At 37.8% G+C, this 16586-nt stretch overlaps 1 protein-coding gene across 2 annotated transcripts; it reads left to right on the forward strand.

Moving 5' to 3' along the window:
• The first annotated feature begins 5669 nt into the window (after nucleotides 1-5669).
• Nucleotides 5670-15836, forward strand: CENPW (centromere protein W). 2 transcript variants are annotated; one of them, XR_012994912.1, is made up of 4 exons: nucleotides 5670-5830; nucleotides 10894-11007; nucleotides 12720-12808; nucleotides 15486-15836. XR_012994912.1 is itself a non-coding variant. In XM_076333545.1 (3 exons), the coding sequence occupies exons 1-3, from the start codon at nucleotides 5741-5743 to the stop codon at nucleotides 12744-12746; spliced, it is 231 nt and encodes a 76-aa protein (XP_076189660.1). In that variant the 5' UTR covers nucleotides 5670-5740; the 3' UTR covers nucleotides 12747-15477. The 2 variants fall into 2 exon arrangements, 1 of the variants encoding a protein (XP_076189660.1); XM_076333545.1 differs by lacking the exon at nucleotides 15486-15836 and having other exon boundaries at nucleotides 12720-15477.
• Nucleotides 15837-16586: the final 750 nt, after the last annotated feature.

The following is a 16586-nucleotide window of genomic DNA, read 5'->3' on the forward strand; positions in this document are numbered from 1 at the left end:
ACATCATTTAGCATTTCGGAGCTGAGGTAACCTGAAGGAAATCAGTGAAGAGGTAGGAAAAATACTGTTGCGTATCAGACTTCTAGGGGTTTCTTTCTGACGGAAGAAAAAGTCAATGGGGAAAAAACATGGTCCTTGTGGGAGGTGAAAGCTAACGTCTCTTCCAGTGGGGCTAAAAGGTGTTGCTACCCTTCATGTGAAAAACAAAGTGAAGAAAAACCATTAGGCTCAGGCCTTCTTGTCGTCAACACCTCTGGTCTACTCTCCCTGATAAATATAATTAAAAAGTTGGCGGTTGAGTAATATGTATCCATCTATTAATCTTTGTTTGAGTTCTCTATTGGTGGCCATTACTATTAAACATGTTATGCTAATTAGACCAGCTTTCAGTAAAGTAAGATCCCAGGGAATGTCATTAAGTTTTGCACTCTCGTTTCTTCTCTGTTTGTAAAACATTTACATAAAATATATTTTTTTGGAAGGCGGACAACAGGTGTTTTTCAGAATATTGTTTAGGTTTGTAAAAGTTTCTCAGAGAAGGTGATCTTTTTGGCAGGTCTGGATTAGCTGATCAGAGTAGAGGTGCTGGAAGATCCTTCTGGCTTGTATGTAGTTGTGGAAAGCATGACATCTGCAGAGGATAACACTGTTCCTTCTGGAATTTGGGGGAGGAAATACAACTGGCATTAAATGGGTGTAGTAGATCTGGGAGCAAAATGCAAATAATGTAAAAATCTAAAAAAGTAATGAGAAAAGTTGCATTAACACAGGCAAAGTGGATATCTGAAGTAATTATTTTTGGTGTTCTTTATTCATCTTTATGGATTTCATTGGAAGCACCTAAAATAAACAATTTTCTCTTACAGAATTAAATAAAGTATTAGACATATGTACCAGCGTGATCCTGCATTAAATTACTTTAAAAGCAGTGAAACTGATACACTTTTAGTTGATGGCATGTCAAGTGCAGGAGGAATATCTCTGAAGGTGAGAGTGATTGCTGAGCTGTGATTTATATGCCTTTACTTTTTTATGAATGCAATCCCAACAGTTACAACAGGCAGACGGTGTCTGGCCTGTGGAAGTCAACTGACTTCAGGCAGGCTCTTCACAGCCTGATATACACAGAGCTGATATACAGAATGTCCTGAAAAACAAAACTGAAGCTTAAATTGTAAACCCTAAAATCAGCAAATAGTCTGAATTTCAAATATAATTTCTGGTGTTCTGCCTTTCTTATTTTTCACTGTTCAACACTGGGCCTGAAAACAGATAGAAATAGGGCTAAATACAAAAAAGTAATTTTTAAAATAATTGATCCTAGAGACTTCTTTTCTTCACAGAAATAAAAGGTGAATGCCAAACACATCTTTGAGCTTCTAGTATTTACTATTGCAATTAAATTATTGCCATTATGTTAATAATGACAGCAACAAAAGTTTCTTGTTAAAATTGCCATTTCCACCTTCTATTTCAAGCAAGAGATTTGCTTAAGTTCCACGGAGGAGAGGAAAACACAATTTGCTCCTTTGCATTCTCTCTTTTCCTGTTTCTCTACAAAAGTATTCAACCACACCTGAATTATCCTATACACAATAGAAAGAATATACAGATGTAACAGGAGAGTCAGTCTGTGTACTCCAACCACTATGATCAAGCCTATCAACTACATTATAGAAGAGTTTTCTTTTGCTGAATTGTTATGTTCTGTTTCAGAGATATCTTTTCATCACTGAAGAAAACATCAGAAGATTTTTAGGCTTTGACATTCATATCCAGGATAAGTTTCAAAGTCTTTCATCAACCACTGAAACTGGATTAGCACCAGAAAGTATTTAACAGTCTCTACCTCACTAGAGAAGAAACCGAGGGACCTTTGGCTTAGCAAGAATCTATAAAATGTGATTATTAATTTCAAGATATCACACATTTAAAATGGAATTCTTCAGCGTTCTTTGGGCAGGTTGACTCTAAAATTATGAATTGATGAAGAGCTGATGAAGACTCTGACTGAAGATAATGTCAAAGTCCAGAAACAAAATAATTAAACTAATAGTTATGAAGGACAGGCTGGGAGAGCCAATTTAAGAAGTTAAGATGGGCTTATAAAAGTTTCAGGTCAGAAAGGAAATGCTGCTTTTCAATTTAATTTCCAAATATTACTCTTGTGTCAACTTACAGTATATTAGAGGAGTGCATAAAATTAGTCTTTAAATTAATCTCTCTCCTTACAGAAACGGAGAACAAAATGTTTACTGGTTTGCAGTTCAGCAGTGATGGCCCCAAGCTTGGCCTCTTTTTAGTCACTGAAATGTATGGAACTCTTTTCAAGAAACCCACATAATCTGGAAGCAAAAGTGACAAAATAACGTCACTGAAATTGCCTTTATTCAAAAACACTGCAAAGGTGGTTTGTTTTCTTGAAGAAGTCAGACCTGGATGGTGGCATTTTAATTGCTGACTTTTCCTAGCTCTTATCATCGGTACCAGATGATGTATTTAGTTCTAAAACAGTTCAGTATTGCTGGAAAACTGGGAAGATGCTGTGCTGCAGCTGAAGCCACAAAACACATCCAGTTCACAAAATGAACTAATGTATGCTTAAAAAGTGCAACAGTTAAAAAGTGAAAAATATAAAATTCTTGAAATACTATTTGAAAATAAGGTAACTGCTTGTAGAAAATGGATGCAAAACTGCAGCTTTTGAACAGGCAAGACATGAAAATGTGCCTGTAAGGCACAGAACTGCCTTTTTTATAAAGCTGCATGAGCATGACAAAATTAGCAATTTCAACTTTTCAAGAATTAATTTAAAATACATTTTGCATTATTCTTTTAGCTATTTAAATGATATTTCATGATAGCATTATAACAGAACATTATGGATTCTATCAGAAAGAAAAGGAAAAGAGTCATGTTCAAAATCAGAAACATAATATGAATTTGTAGTTTTCTATGATTCACTGTAATGTAATCATTAATCCATGTGTTAATACAAATCAAAGCATTTAAACAGTTGTGATTTTTATGAAATTTAGTCATTTAGTTAACTTATAAAATAATTTTTGTCCATTGCAATGCATAAAGTACAGCAATGTAATTTTTTCTTGTTCTACAATATTCCTGTATTAAAATTAAACTATTCAAAAATCATATTTACAGAAATATTTACTGATAATTGAAATATATATTCAAGGAGAAATTTTAGCTATTGAAGTTCATGTTCGTTCAGTAAATCAGAGCCTATAAATTAACATTTTTACATTGGACCTCTTATCAATTGCTTGCAGTAACTAATGTCATAAATTTTTCAAAACATAAGAAAAAAGGAAATACGGTAAATAAGGAGATTTGAGACAGCACTTTAAATTATTATTTTCTGTGGCTAAAAACAAAGAATAGTCCACCAGAAACATTAAACTATCAGAACCAACAAAAGTCTCATAGTATTAGACTTAATAGTAGATTTTATTAGTCATTGTCTGTATAGCAAGCAAATGACTAAAGATATAGTTACTAGTCTTGAGTCTCAGTATCTGTCATTTCATGCAGATCACTGCACAGTTTCAAATTTGTGTATTTTAATAGTTTTAGACCTATAGTGGAGGTACTTTTGCAGCTCATGCAGTTTGTAAAATGCTTGCCCATACCAGTTTCCCACAGACAGTCTGAGATTGCAAGGCCCAATTCTCAGCTCAAGTAAGGTCCAGTGGAGCTACTGATTTATCCCAGCTGTTGATTTGAATCTGTTGACATGCTGAATTATTGTTGATCCTAATGCAAGTTTCTATGTGTATATTATGAGCATTACAGTATATGACCCTATGTAGCTCCTGAGTCATAGCCATTTAGTTAACTGAAAAAACAAATGTTTACTTCTAGCAGTGCTGCTGAGCCATTAACTGTGATTATTATTAAACTGCAGAAAAAAACCCCTATGTTTTAATGTGCTTATCCATTCACAGAAAAAAAGTTAAGACCCTGATTTTAAGATCTGCATCCCTGTTGACGATTAATGGCAAGTGACAGTCGAAGCTGAAAGAACAAAGCATGATTTTCAAATATCTGACAGAGTATGAAGAATTGGCAAATATTAAATTCTCTCCTGCTGTCAGATATCATACTTCTATTTGGAATACATTTTGTGCATATCGCAAAATTAACTAAAATACCAAATCATACAGATTTAAGAACATACTTCAGTAAGACTGATTCATATCTGGGTGCTGCTAATTTTGAATATACTAAGACAATATATTTATCTTTTTGATTTAACATTTAAATTTGCAAACATCCCATAGGCCAAAGAAAACAAAAAACTAATAAATATGCTGAAAAACTCCATACCTCAGTATGAAATCCTGACCCCTTCTCCAACTAAGTACACACAGTCCAAATACACCGAGAATGCCAAGCTACAGGGGCCCCTCTGTGGGGAAACCTGTATTTCAGTCAGCAGCATCCGTCAGCCAAAACAGAAGGGTAGGGACAGATGCTAGAGAAAGGATGACACTTTAAAGTGGTGGCCAATTTCAGAACGAGTGTGTGCTTCTGTGTACAATTAAGTCAATCCCATACTTGTACTAATGCAGTATTTTATCTGGATTTATGTGCAGAACATAACTATCACTCTAGGCTCATTTTAGTGTAGGTTTATGGTGCTAATTAGGCTCCTGGTCCTGCAGTCCACCCAGACTAGGCCATTTGGTGTCACATCTCCCAGCAGGGTCACACAAGGTAACGAAGGAGAGAACAAGCGTGTCGCACAACTCCTTCGACTTCTGCAGCAAATAAATTCTATCACACTTGGAAGACTATCGCCAACTTAAAATCCACAGGTCTTGGCCTGAGGCTTGTTTAGGCAGCACCGTGCCGATGCTGCCGACCGGTGCTGTGTTCCCTCCATTTTGGGAAACCCCTGCACGCGGCAGTGGCCAGGTTTGAAGGCTAGGTAAAGGCCTTCAAACTATGGAAACTATCACGTCCATTTTCTTTCTTGTTGATGAAAAAAGGCCTGGGTGGAGGCTTGGGTAACCTGTTAAAGCCAGAGCTAAAACAAAGTTTCAGTTAGCTTACAAGGGAAGCGGTTTGAGACGTAGTCGCTTGTCAAGGGAACGACTGTCGCAGTGCCCATCTGGGACCCGTTTATAAATCTAGCACCAGTTCGGGGAGCTCTTCTCACCCCACGTACGCAACCTCCGCGACGGGACCGGCACTCGCGAGCCGGCAACCGCTGTAGGTGGGAAGTGACAGCCTCCGCCTGCCGGCGGCGGCTGGGGGCGAGGGCCAGGCCCAGCGCGCCCGGGGGGCTCGGGAGAGCCGCGGGCTGGGACCGCCGCTGGCGGTGCCCGGGGAAGGGCACGGAGGCGCAGAGCCGCGAGCGCAGGTGGGATGGCGCCTCTTTCCCTCTCAGCTTTCTCCGCGGCGGCTCGGCCGCTCGGGGCAGAGGCGCCGTACGGCTCTCCCGTAACTACTACGATTCCATGCGGTTTCCAGGGAGACGCTTTAGCGCCGCTCCCATTCCGGCGGGAGGGGGCCGTGCCGGCGGGAGCGGGGAGGGACGCGCAGGGCTCCTCTCACCTCCGCGCTCCTCGGGGGTGGCGCCGCGCGCGGCCGTTGGGAAGTGCGTCACGGCGGGCGCGCGCCTGCGCCAGGGCGGCGGATTCGAACGGCGGAGGGCGGTTGGGCGGGAGCCGTTGGGCCCGTTCTCGGCGGCAGCGGCCTCAGCGGGAGGAGGAGGATGAAGCGCACGGCGCCCCGCAGCACTTTGCGGAAAATAATAAAGAAGCACAAGCCTCAGTTACGCCTGGCGGCTAACGCCGACCTGCTGGTGAGGAAGGAGAGGGGCGGGCGCCGAGTCTGCGGCCTGGAGTTGGGTGCGGGCCGCTCCGCCCCTCAGCGCTGGTCCCGGCAGCCTCCAGCCTGCTTTCTCCGGGGCACAGGCGGGGGGCAGCGCCTGCTCCAAGCAGCCGGTTGCGGTCCTCAGCCGCTCGGGCAGCGCGGTGAGCTCAAGGGCTGAATCCTCTAGCTCCATGAGTACTCCTCCGCGGAGCCTGGGGTCGTAGCGCAGGTCCGGGAGCAGTTGTGCTTTTGGCCATGGCGGGCAGCTGCAGCTATTCTGGTTGCCTAGGGGCAGGTGTCCCTAAATAGGGACATTTAGTTTCTAAAAGTTTTATCGCTTGAAAGACGCGGACCGATGGATTGTGCGCACTGGAGCGCTTTGGAGTTGCTGGGCGTAATGGGATGTGAAGTTCCTGCTACTGTTGTTTCTGCAGTGACCTATAAGCAGAGGGGAGGCAAAGTTTGTGGGGAGATAGACGATTGGTTAGTCTAATAAAATACTAATAAGTAGTGATTGCAGCTTTCTGTTTTGCTGGTGGCTACTGTATTGTAGGTTTCTGACTGTGAGTTTGGGTATTCAGGGACAGGCTGATGCATAAATACTGTGTCACTATATGTACACACTGCTGTTCAAAGAGATGTAGATGGACTGAGAAATAGGAGTTTGGATTATGTGGCTGTAACATGCAGATGTTTGTTGTTTATGTAGAGCAATTCGGGTATACAAGTATCAATCAACTGAATTGTGATTAATGAGTTGCTAAGCTGTTCAGGCATCTTGAATGATCATATTTTTGTAGAAGGCCATCTAAGTAATCTCTGTCCAAAACTAAGGAATGACAAGTCTTCTTAGTAATCTAATGAGGAGAACAAGGTGTTGGGATCCTGTTCACGGTTTAAAAACACCTGCCATAAAGGTGTAGGGATAACAGAGCCATACCAAACAAGTTTCAGAAAACTGAGGTCAACAAAGCTGGATTTCTTCTGACCTGCAATAAGGGATTTGTGGCACAGGAAGGGTTTGTCTCACAAAGAAATTACTCGACTACAGCAAGGAAACCTGACCTCAAGAGAGCTTGTGGTAGCTGCCATAGTGAAAAAAAAATATCCGTGCATAAAAAAAAAAATTCTTTGAAGTGACTTAATAGCTTACCTTGCTTGACTGTCATGCCCTCTTGTTTTCTAATGCATGTGATTCTCAGAGCATTAATGCATACTGTATACTAGTATGGTCCCTGACTTGAATTGTCATGGACGTAAGTCCATGTTTCATATGTGTATATGTGTATAAAAGTTGTGTCTTGCAGCACCTTGAAGGTTGGTATCTGGATATATGAAGCTAAATGTAAATATACAGAATTAAAAAAATATAGTGAGAATAATATGAATGAATATGGTAACTATTCCATGATTAATCCAACATGAGAGGATTTACATTTGAATGTAAACAGTACATATTTTTCTAATTGGTCTAATAAAAATATGATCCCTTCCTACTGCTTTTAATATCTTTGGAGTATTTTATGGACTAAGGACCTGGCCCCTTGCTACTCATGCTCAGACCCACTCAAAGCTTACTCAGTGGAATGCAGTAGTCAACTAATCAAACTTACACAGTCACTAATAAAATTTTTTGTAGTTGTTAGTAACAGTTGGTCTATATTTCCATGGTAATGTTAATTTGGCTGCAAGGTAGTGTAGCTGTCTGAAAAGGGGTATGTGGGACATCCCTCCAAATCTTGGCCATTGGTTCCCATCTCTTCCTTGTCCTGGCACTAGTGTTCTGTGGGCTGCAAAGACAATCAGTGAATTGAATTGACTGAAACTAATGAACAACAACAATCTGATCTAGCTTAAAATATGACTATGCAAATACTGATTCCAACAAAAAGGATGAGAGGAGAATGAATTTTAATAATGTGGTGGAAGCTTAGATTATCCCTTCTGGTGATGTCAAATTAAATGGCCTTTAATAAGGCTTGGCTTTAAACAGGAATGTCCAGGGGTGGTGATTTTCTTCATGATGTTCTTCAACTAGGTATGTGGCTAACAACTCTTTAGCTTTTTATTTCTATGAATAAATAATCAACACAGCTGGAGTTTTGCTTTACTTAAAAAAAAAAAAAGGGGGGGGGGAAGTTTAGTCCTGTAGTTAGACAAGTAACAAGTTCTGAGAATATGTTTTTTAGTGTCTCTGTTATTCTCTACAAACCTTGTGAGAGTGATTAGTTTGCATAGTTTAGAAATGTATATAACAGCTGTCTTAACAAGACAAAATCGTATACGTTTTGAGCAGAGTGCTTGTGTCTTCTGCAGGGAAATATGAGAATTGGCTAGTTCAGTTTCTGGGCTATCTTCCTGAATGATCCATGCTTTATGTTTGAATCTATTGTGGTACTTAGCCAGTCCAGTGAGGAGGTCTGCCTACCTGTCTTATGACATAATCAGATTGTTTTCCTTTTCCTGACCTTCAGCAATTATTTTTCCTCAATAAACCAATGTCTTCTTACATGATTGTTACTAACAAGTTTGAAAGACATAAGAATTCAGACAATTTTGTTGAATACCTGGAGTTTCTTCTTTTATTTTCAGATTCTTTTGATCAAGTCTCTCTTTGAAATTTGAAGCTTTGTCAGAACCTATTTCCTAAGTGTTAACATCTTTCTCTGTGCACAGTGTAGCTAACAAATTTCATCAAACTTTCTCAAGAAGCTGGTTTTTTGAAGGAGTATGATAATATCTTTGAGTGAAGAGATAGGAATAGTGTTTAAGGTTTTTCCAATACTCTTAGAACTCATTTATTTACCTTTTTGAAAATAAGAGGTAAAGATTTTAGTACTGAAGTTCAGATATTCCCCTCCCCCCAATGGTCTGAGAAGAAAAAGCTGCAAACTTTGTTCTAGCTTGAAAGTATAGAAGAAAAGCAGGAACTCAGCTGCTTGTTTTATGCTAGAAGGGCAGGTTTGTATTTACATTGCAGAAAAAGCTTAAAGTATTGCATCGAATGACCCTTTTTTTCTTTGTTATCGGCATGGAATGATGAATAAGTGTGCCTTGAAGGCAGAATATCAGTCTAAAGAATTGTTCTGAAGTTATGGCAGCAAAACAAAATTATGGAGCTTATCCCTACTATTCACTAGTTCTGTTGAACAGGTGCGTGGAAGTTGCTCTGCAAGCAGTGTTGTGAGTTTTTACATACGTTCTTAAAACTTTACAACCTTTCTTTTCTGGGAAATAAGCATTCTGTTGTGTAAGGTGGTTTTCACGAGTAGTTCAAAACTGTTTAAATTTTATGTAGAAGGACAATAATCTAATACGTAGTAAAGCAGTGTCTTTAAACAAATGTGATATCGCTTAGGTACTTGTCAGTAACTGTCCCATTCATGGTATTCAGTCATTCTGCCTTTCATTAGCCTTTCTCAATTGCCTTGAATAATCTGGAATATTTATTAGCATGTGTGGTCTGTTGTGGAATGTTCTGATTTTAGTTATGTGACTGTTGAAATCTATAGGAGTTCAGGGGAAGCTTCTCCACATGCAGCAATTCACTTTGAAAATAGGAAAATAAAGGTACAGTGATTCAGAGAGAAGATGCAGTTTTTAAAGGCAGTTTTAAAATGAACACTTTTGCCCCTAGATATCTCAGCAGGAGGACTTGCAAGTATGGAAGCTTTTGTTCCACCTCCCTCTTCTCCCCCAGGTTGTTTCCAGAAATCTAACCTCCGTGTCAATAAGTCTAATAATGAGAATTCTAATGTTGAACACTATTTTAGTGCCACTGCTTGATTCTGTCACAGATTATTTCTGTGTGAGTAACTGAAGTCTAATTTAAAAATGGCTTTGATGTTTTGCTAAATAAATCTGCAAAAACATCTGCTTTTTGTGTAGTAGATGCTTCCAAACGATGCCAAATATTATGTAAATTTATCTATTGCACGCTGGCTTCATTTAGTTCAGGAGATTAAAAAAAACCCTAAATTGCTTGTCATATGAACACTGAAATGCCCGTCTTCTAACAGATTCTTTGTGCTGCAAACCCACTGCCAAAGTATTTCCTATAAACTCTAACTCGTAACTTTCCTTGTTATATCTTTCTAGGCTTTGTAGATCAGGTATGGCAGAATAAGTATATCACCTAATTCATATAAATAAAATTTTCATATATTTCAGTAATATTTTTCTGAGCTCTTGATTGAAAAAGTATTTTTGTACGCTTTGTATAGCAAAGTTAATATTATTTGAAAGTTTAATTTACAAAAGGTACAATTACCAGTTTTCAGGTTGGACTATTAAAATAGTTCACATAATGTCTGCATAATGCTAGAGTTTTGTATTATAGGTCCCTTATTACACAGGGGTGCTTTTGGCTGGCAGTTTTTAGTCCAAGTTGGAGCAGTTCCTTGCCTGCTGAGATTTTTTGCTGCTTCTGTACTAGCAGAGCAGCATTCTGTGTTGAACGGAATACTGCCCTACCAGTTCTTTTCATGTAAAAAGGTTAAGTAAGTGATGAGCTGGGAAAAAATGGATGGAACCTCCTGACAGTGGAGAATTTCTTGTTCTGGAGAAATTAATGTCAATGCTCCTTTGCACTGGAAAGGGGCAGAAGTCCTTGAACTTGTCTGTGGTCCATTTGGTGATAAGGCAGGGATGAATTTGCTGTTCATTAAAAGTCTGGCCGTTGTAGTCACTGAAAGCTGACTATATTTACTAGTAAGCAGAAAGGCTCCTTCTTATTCTCTGGTATTTATATTTATATTTTATTATAAAAAATTGCTAATAAAAATCAGATTTGATTTTTCTTAGATCAGTTGTTGTTTGATCATTTCTAGAGCACTGTATGATTTTACAAGAGTCTTGCAGTAAGGAATGTCTTGGGAATTTATTAAGACTTGAACTGAGTGGTACTTTGTTTTCCTGAGAACACCTTTCAGGAATTTGGAAGCAGTCTAATATGCGAGTCTTCTGTCTCAAACAATGGTCCTCTAAAAAACCAAACTGTGCTTAAACAGTTTGAATCCTTCTTAATTATTTTTTTCCTTCCCTCTTTTAAAGGTGCATTTGAACTTCTTACTGTTTCTCCATCGGCTAGCAGAAGAAGCCAGGATAAATGCTTTTGAGAGCAAAAGTAAAATAATTAAACCTGAGCACACTATAGCTGCAGCAAAGGTAATAAAGCATTTTTAATATTTTTCTTTTTTGTTTAATGTAGAATGTATTATGACAGCATATACAAAAGTTTTCAGTGTTAGTGTTGATATGTTTTTATTTATAATCCAAAACCTGCAGAAATGTAATGTTCTTTAATCCATCATTGGCATAATTCACTGTTACCAAGGCATCAAATTAACTCTCCTTGCCCTATTAAATATAGCCCTATTGTTCTTGATTGTTCCATGTTTAAATTCATAGTTTCAATATGTGGGTAAGTACACAGTAGTCTACCAGCAAGCATCCATGGGCTGAAAGCCTGGGGAACAGGAGCAAATTCCAAAGTTGGAGGATCTTTATTTCAAATGATACTATATCAAGGAAGCATGCTGTCTTAACTTCAGTAATATAATTGAAGCTTTATGGAACAAGTGAGAAATAGTTCAAAGAGGTTCAAATATCTTTGTTACACCTTCAGTTCTTACCTGCTTAGTCTGAAAGATGTTTGAAGTGGATTCTTGCAGCATTGTGTGGATACTACTTGAACAAACAGATACTTTGTGTGATGATGTGTTCAGCAAGGGAAGAACTAAGGGAGGATTAAACTGTGGATTGCTATATGGGTAGTTCAGCATAACAAAGATTGCTGTATGAATATCTGTGAAGGAGGAATTCCCTGCATTACAGAGCATGGTAAGTTTTGTGTACATGCAAAAGAAGAGAGAGAGGAAGGTGTTATGCAGCTTTCTCTCTCTAGAAAGAATTAGAGTAGTGTCAAAGTATGACTGAAAACCTTTTGTATTCTGTAGCTCATTTCACTCGCTAGGATATGTCTGCTTTACCTAGGTTTCATGAAGGAACTCAGTCTCTTTAATTTGCTGAGTTATCTGTTCAACTACCTACTACTGCTGGGCAAATTGGAAGAACAAAACTCAGTGTTTTCTGATATTTGGGTCCTGTGGCTTCTGTTTATCTTCAGTATTTTTTTTTTTTCCCCTCTGGTGAAATGTTTAGTTTGATACTTTCTATTACTATAGTAACAGAAATATATACAGGATGTGTAGGGTAGCCAAGTGAATGTTACAGTTGGAATCTTACGCATTTGTAATTTCTTTTTAACTACAATCTTAACATTATTTGAACATTTTTGTGCTCCATTTTTTTTTTTTAAGATGAGAAGAAAGGAAAAACTGCCTGTATTTTAATAATGTTAACACTTAAATGGTCCCACTTGGGCTTTGAAGTTCATTTTTCAACTTAAACTCCAAACCAAAAAATGTCCTTCCAAGGGTCTGGGCAGTCTTGATATAGAAAGAAATAAGGCATTACAAACAAAAATTCAGCATAGTAGCTGCATAATTGCAAATCTTACTTCTTTCTTTTTGTCTAGGCCTAATGGGGTAAGAGCTTCAAGGAATCTGCTGAGGGCTTGAGAGTGCTATTGCCATTCCTCAGCATTCATTTTTAAAATAATCCTTTTATTTTACAGAATTCTTGGTTATGAATGTTCCTATTTAAAAAAAAATACTTTCTGATATGGCATTTTTCTGTATGCTTTTGCATTATTTCTAACCTTTTCCCTAGACTTTTACCCTTGGTGACTCTACTTTTGGAAATAGGTTGTTTGGCTAGGTGAACCTTTCATCTGAGTAGCCTAGCGTTTTGGATCTCTTACTGCTACCTGGATTGTACAGATAAAAGCAGTGATAAATATACTTTTTTTTTTGCAGGTTATTTTAAAGAAAAGCAGAGGCTAGAAAACAGACCACTGGAATTTCAAAGCATGTTCTTCTGTGTTTTCTTACTGACGTGAGATCCTGTAAGCCAGCTTTCGCACTTGTGGAAGTATTTAGTTTTATTGATGTCTATCTCCTGACTCTTGAGTATCTTGCTGTTTCTTTAAAAAAAAAAAAAAAAGAATCTTACAATGTATATTTTCATACACTTCATGCATAATTTTAAAATGTGTGTCACTTGTCATTTAAGATTTTTGATGTACCTTATTTCTTCCATAATAATGGAGGAATGCCTATACCATAGTCACTCTTCAGGTATGATGTGTCATTTATTATTAGACATGTGAAACTTTTAAAGGAGAACAGTAATAAAAATGCAAGTTTCACTAAATCCATTCTAGATTATGCAGTTCAAAGCAGATTTACTAGCTAAAGAAAATCTTGGCTTTCAAAACAATCACTGTAGAAACTAGTGTATTAAATATCTTGGCTTCAATGTATTTATAAATGTCTTAATATTTTTAAAATGACTTTGAAAAGTAGGCTAAAACTTCTGTGTTCTGGGGAAAGAATACATATTTTGTGTTTCTAAATCATGCTCTGAACTGTCAAGCTGGCCTGTTGTTTGATGTGGTGTATGAGACAAGTTGGTGGTCTCTAATTCAGTTGGTGTGGACAGATGCACGTTATGGAGAAGAAAAGTTCTGGCACAGCTGTTGTTTTTGAAGTTAGATCCTGTACAAACAGTGAAGATAAGTTGGCATGAGTGCCAGGCTACTTCCTCCCCCCTTTTGAGTGTCATCCTAACTTGTCAGAAGTCTGGAAATGTACATTATATAAAAATACCTTTTAAATTAAAATCATATTCTATTCCTAACCTGGTATTTTTAAACAGTTGCTGAACACTTTGCTTAATAAATTTTTTAATAAAGGTATAGTTGAATCTCACAGTTTGAGCTGATAATACAGTTTTGTGGAATATGTGGTAGCTGATCCTTCATATGCGCAGTGAGCTATTGTTAAAATAAAGAATTTTTAAAAACATTATGTATTGACTAACCTAACTTTGTTTAACACATTACTGAGTATCTTCTAGAAACTCGGCAAAAAGAATTTAATTTTATAAATATTTTTGTAGTCTAAGGAAACCGGAGCAATGACAGAATTTCAAATTTCATATCATGTCCACGTACTTTTTAAAATCCTGTGCAACCTGTGAAAAGTCATCCTTTCACAGTATGCAGAAAGGAGGATGATTCTTCTGCTTTATTTAACTCATAGGGCTTAGTTCAGTCTGCTTCTTGTAGGGTTGACTAGATTCCTTATTCTGCCTTTTCTTCTCTTACTCCCTTGGAACCCACAAAGAAAGCTGAGAACATACATGTGTAGAGGATATTTGGACTTAACAATCTGAATTACATTCTCAGGAATAAGGGAGATCTGACTAGGTATTTATATTTTTCTTTGTAATTACTGTCCGTGATTTAACAATTTTATTGCAACACTAGATTTTCCTTTGTTAGAAAGGTTTTCTCTTAATTTTTCCCTGAAATATTTTCTTATAGTCTTGTATAACCACATACCTTTCCTCATTGTACAGTTGTTTGAGTACTGTAGCTTCTTTTGGAACTTGTTTTGATGTTCACTTTAACTTTTTCTTTTTTGATTTGCCTAGGAGCAAGATCCATTCTGAGCTTAGTGGAATGTTTTCATTCTCATGTAATAGACGGATGATCAGCTACCTTTGGGGAAGGGAGGCAAGGAAGGGTTAAAACCAGCCACCAGTGTACTTTTAATATTTTATGCAGTGTTTTTGGCCTATATTCACGGTTAAGAAGGTGCCTTTTTTTTTTTTATAGGAGAGGGACTTTTTTCTATAAGCCCTGAGAAGTTTGAGTCAGAATGTGTCCTGTCACTAGATTGCCCATACTTTGTGAACATTTCATAACAGCTGAAGCAGGCAGGTATTCAGAAGACCTGAATAGCTTGGCAGGTATTCAGGTTTCTCTCTTAAACTTTAAATAAATGCTTACTGGAAATTAATGTGGTTGATGTAGTGTGGTTAAGAATTCAGAAATATACAATGCTATTACGTTTTTCTAGTATCTTCTTCTTGAATGTTCACCATAAGGTTAATTATATTCATATTTGGCAGGTCTTCTGTACTCCTTCGTGTATATACATAGAGTCTCTTCTCTATCCAGTACTCCTTACTGGATTTTTAAAATCAAAACTTAGAGCAGTCTTGTCTAAATACCCACAAACACTTCCAATTAATATAGCCTTGGAGGATATACTAATAATCTGTTTTCTGTTATTGAATGTCTATTTAATGACAAAACATCAAAGTATGTAGTTCTAGAAAATGTCTTTTTAAACTAGATCTGTGGTAGAAGGCCTAATGAAGTTGGGTACTCTTATTTGAATTCCTGTGTTGATTCTCTGCCGTTAAAGAGGAAAAAGGCAAGGATTATTGAGGGAAGAGTCATGCTGATGCATTAATAACGTGTCTCTTCTACTCAACTGTTTTCATGAAACCTTGAGAAATTTAGCGTTCAGAAACCATTGAGACTATTGACTCACTATTGAATTTCCTCTGGTTTTAAAGGTAAGATTCAAGAGATTTTGGGAAGGAGAGGTGCTCAGACAATACAATTATGACTTTTCAGTTCCTCAGGAAAGCAGGATAGAAGGCCTAAAAAATTAAAGCCACACTAAGACATTATCCAGTTTTTTCCATTCTCTCTCTTCTCTTTGCAGCTTTCCCAGTGTTCTTCTGTTTCACGTCCTACCCCGCCCTTTCACTATGACCATCAATGAAAGAGGGAAAAGTCAAAATGAAGAAATAGAAGAATTGGGCAAAAGTACTTCTATTGGCCCTTGTCTTGGTTTTCAGCTTTTCATGTAGCTCATGTTAGTCCCTGGCCCAGTGAGTGGTATCACAAGTGATTAAGGCACGAAAGAAAAAGAAACATGTTTATTGATCAGCAGGTGACTATGGGGGAAGGGAGTGTTTTCCCTTGTGGGGTGGTGCTGCTACTGTTTTTATTTCACCTCCTGTATGGAGTGACTGATGAAAGAGGATCTGCTGTTTGCCATCTTGAGTACGCCATCTTGAGTACGCCTTCTTGTGAGGAGTATGCACTATTCTAGCTCTCATGGTCACATCATTTTGCTTGCAAGATAAGCGAAGAGAGAAGATAGTTGTGAAAGCTTGAAAACTAGATTCATGCATACTTCTGTTTTAATTTGTAGGGCATGTAAGTTTAATACTTTGAGTGGTATAAATCACCTGATTATTAGGTTTAAAACTATTTTTAAAAAGTGTGACTATTAAGAACGGTATAGGAGTGAAGGTTAGATCCATGGAGAGTTCTAGCTGTTTAGCTCCTAATGGAGTCAACAGGAATATAAGAACTTGTATACTTTTGTGGGTCAGGGCCCAAATAATCACTGTTCTATTTAAAGTTATGTTGGATCTGTAAGTCTGCTGTTTTGGTTCAGAAAATTAACACAGGTGGTAGAGAGGACATTTATGCCTTGGAGTTTCATTGTGCTTGTATGTGGAGGAGTGCAACGTTGCTAAAAAAGAACCTTAAGTTGCATAATACAAATAGTAAATATCTTCTGGCTATAGTGATACAGTAAAGGAAAAAAATTCAGAAATATGTATGCTGTAATAGGAAAATTCTTTTTCTAGCCATAAGGTGGGGATAGAGCAAAAACTGTCTTTTCTTCCCTGCAGTAACTTCCCGTTAGAGAAAATATTCAGTTTATTCCTACCAAAAATTATACTATAGGTTGTGACATTTCCAGATATTTTTTTGAAGACTACTAAGCCTGCACTGCTGACATGTGTAG

The sequence above is a fragment of the Aptenodytes patagonicus genome, chromosome 3 (assembly GCF_965638725.1).
Source record: "Aptenodytes patagonicus chromosome 3, bAptPat1.pri.cur, whole genome shotgun sequence".
Classification (NCBI taxonomy): Eukaryota; Metazoa; Chordata; class Aves; order Sphenisciformes; family Spheniscidae; genus Aptenodytes; species Aptenodytes patagonicus.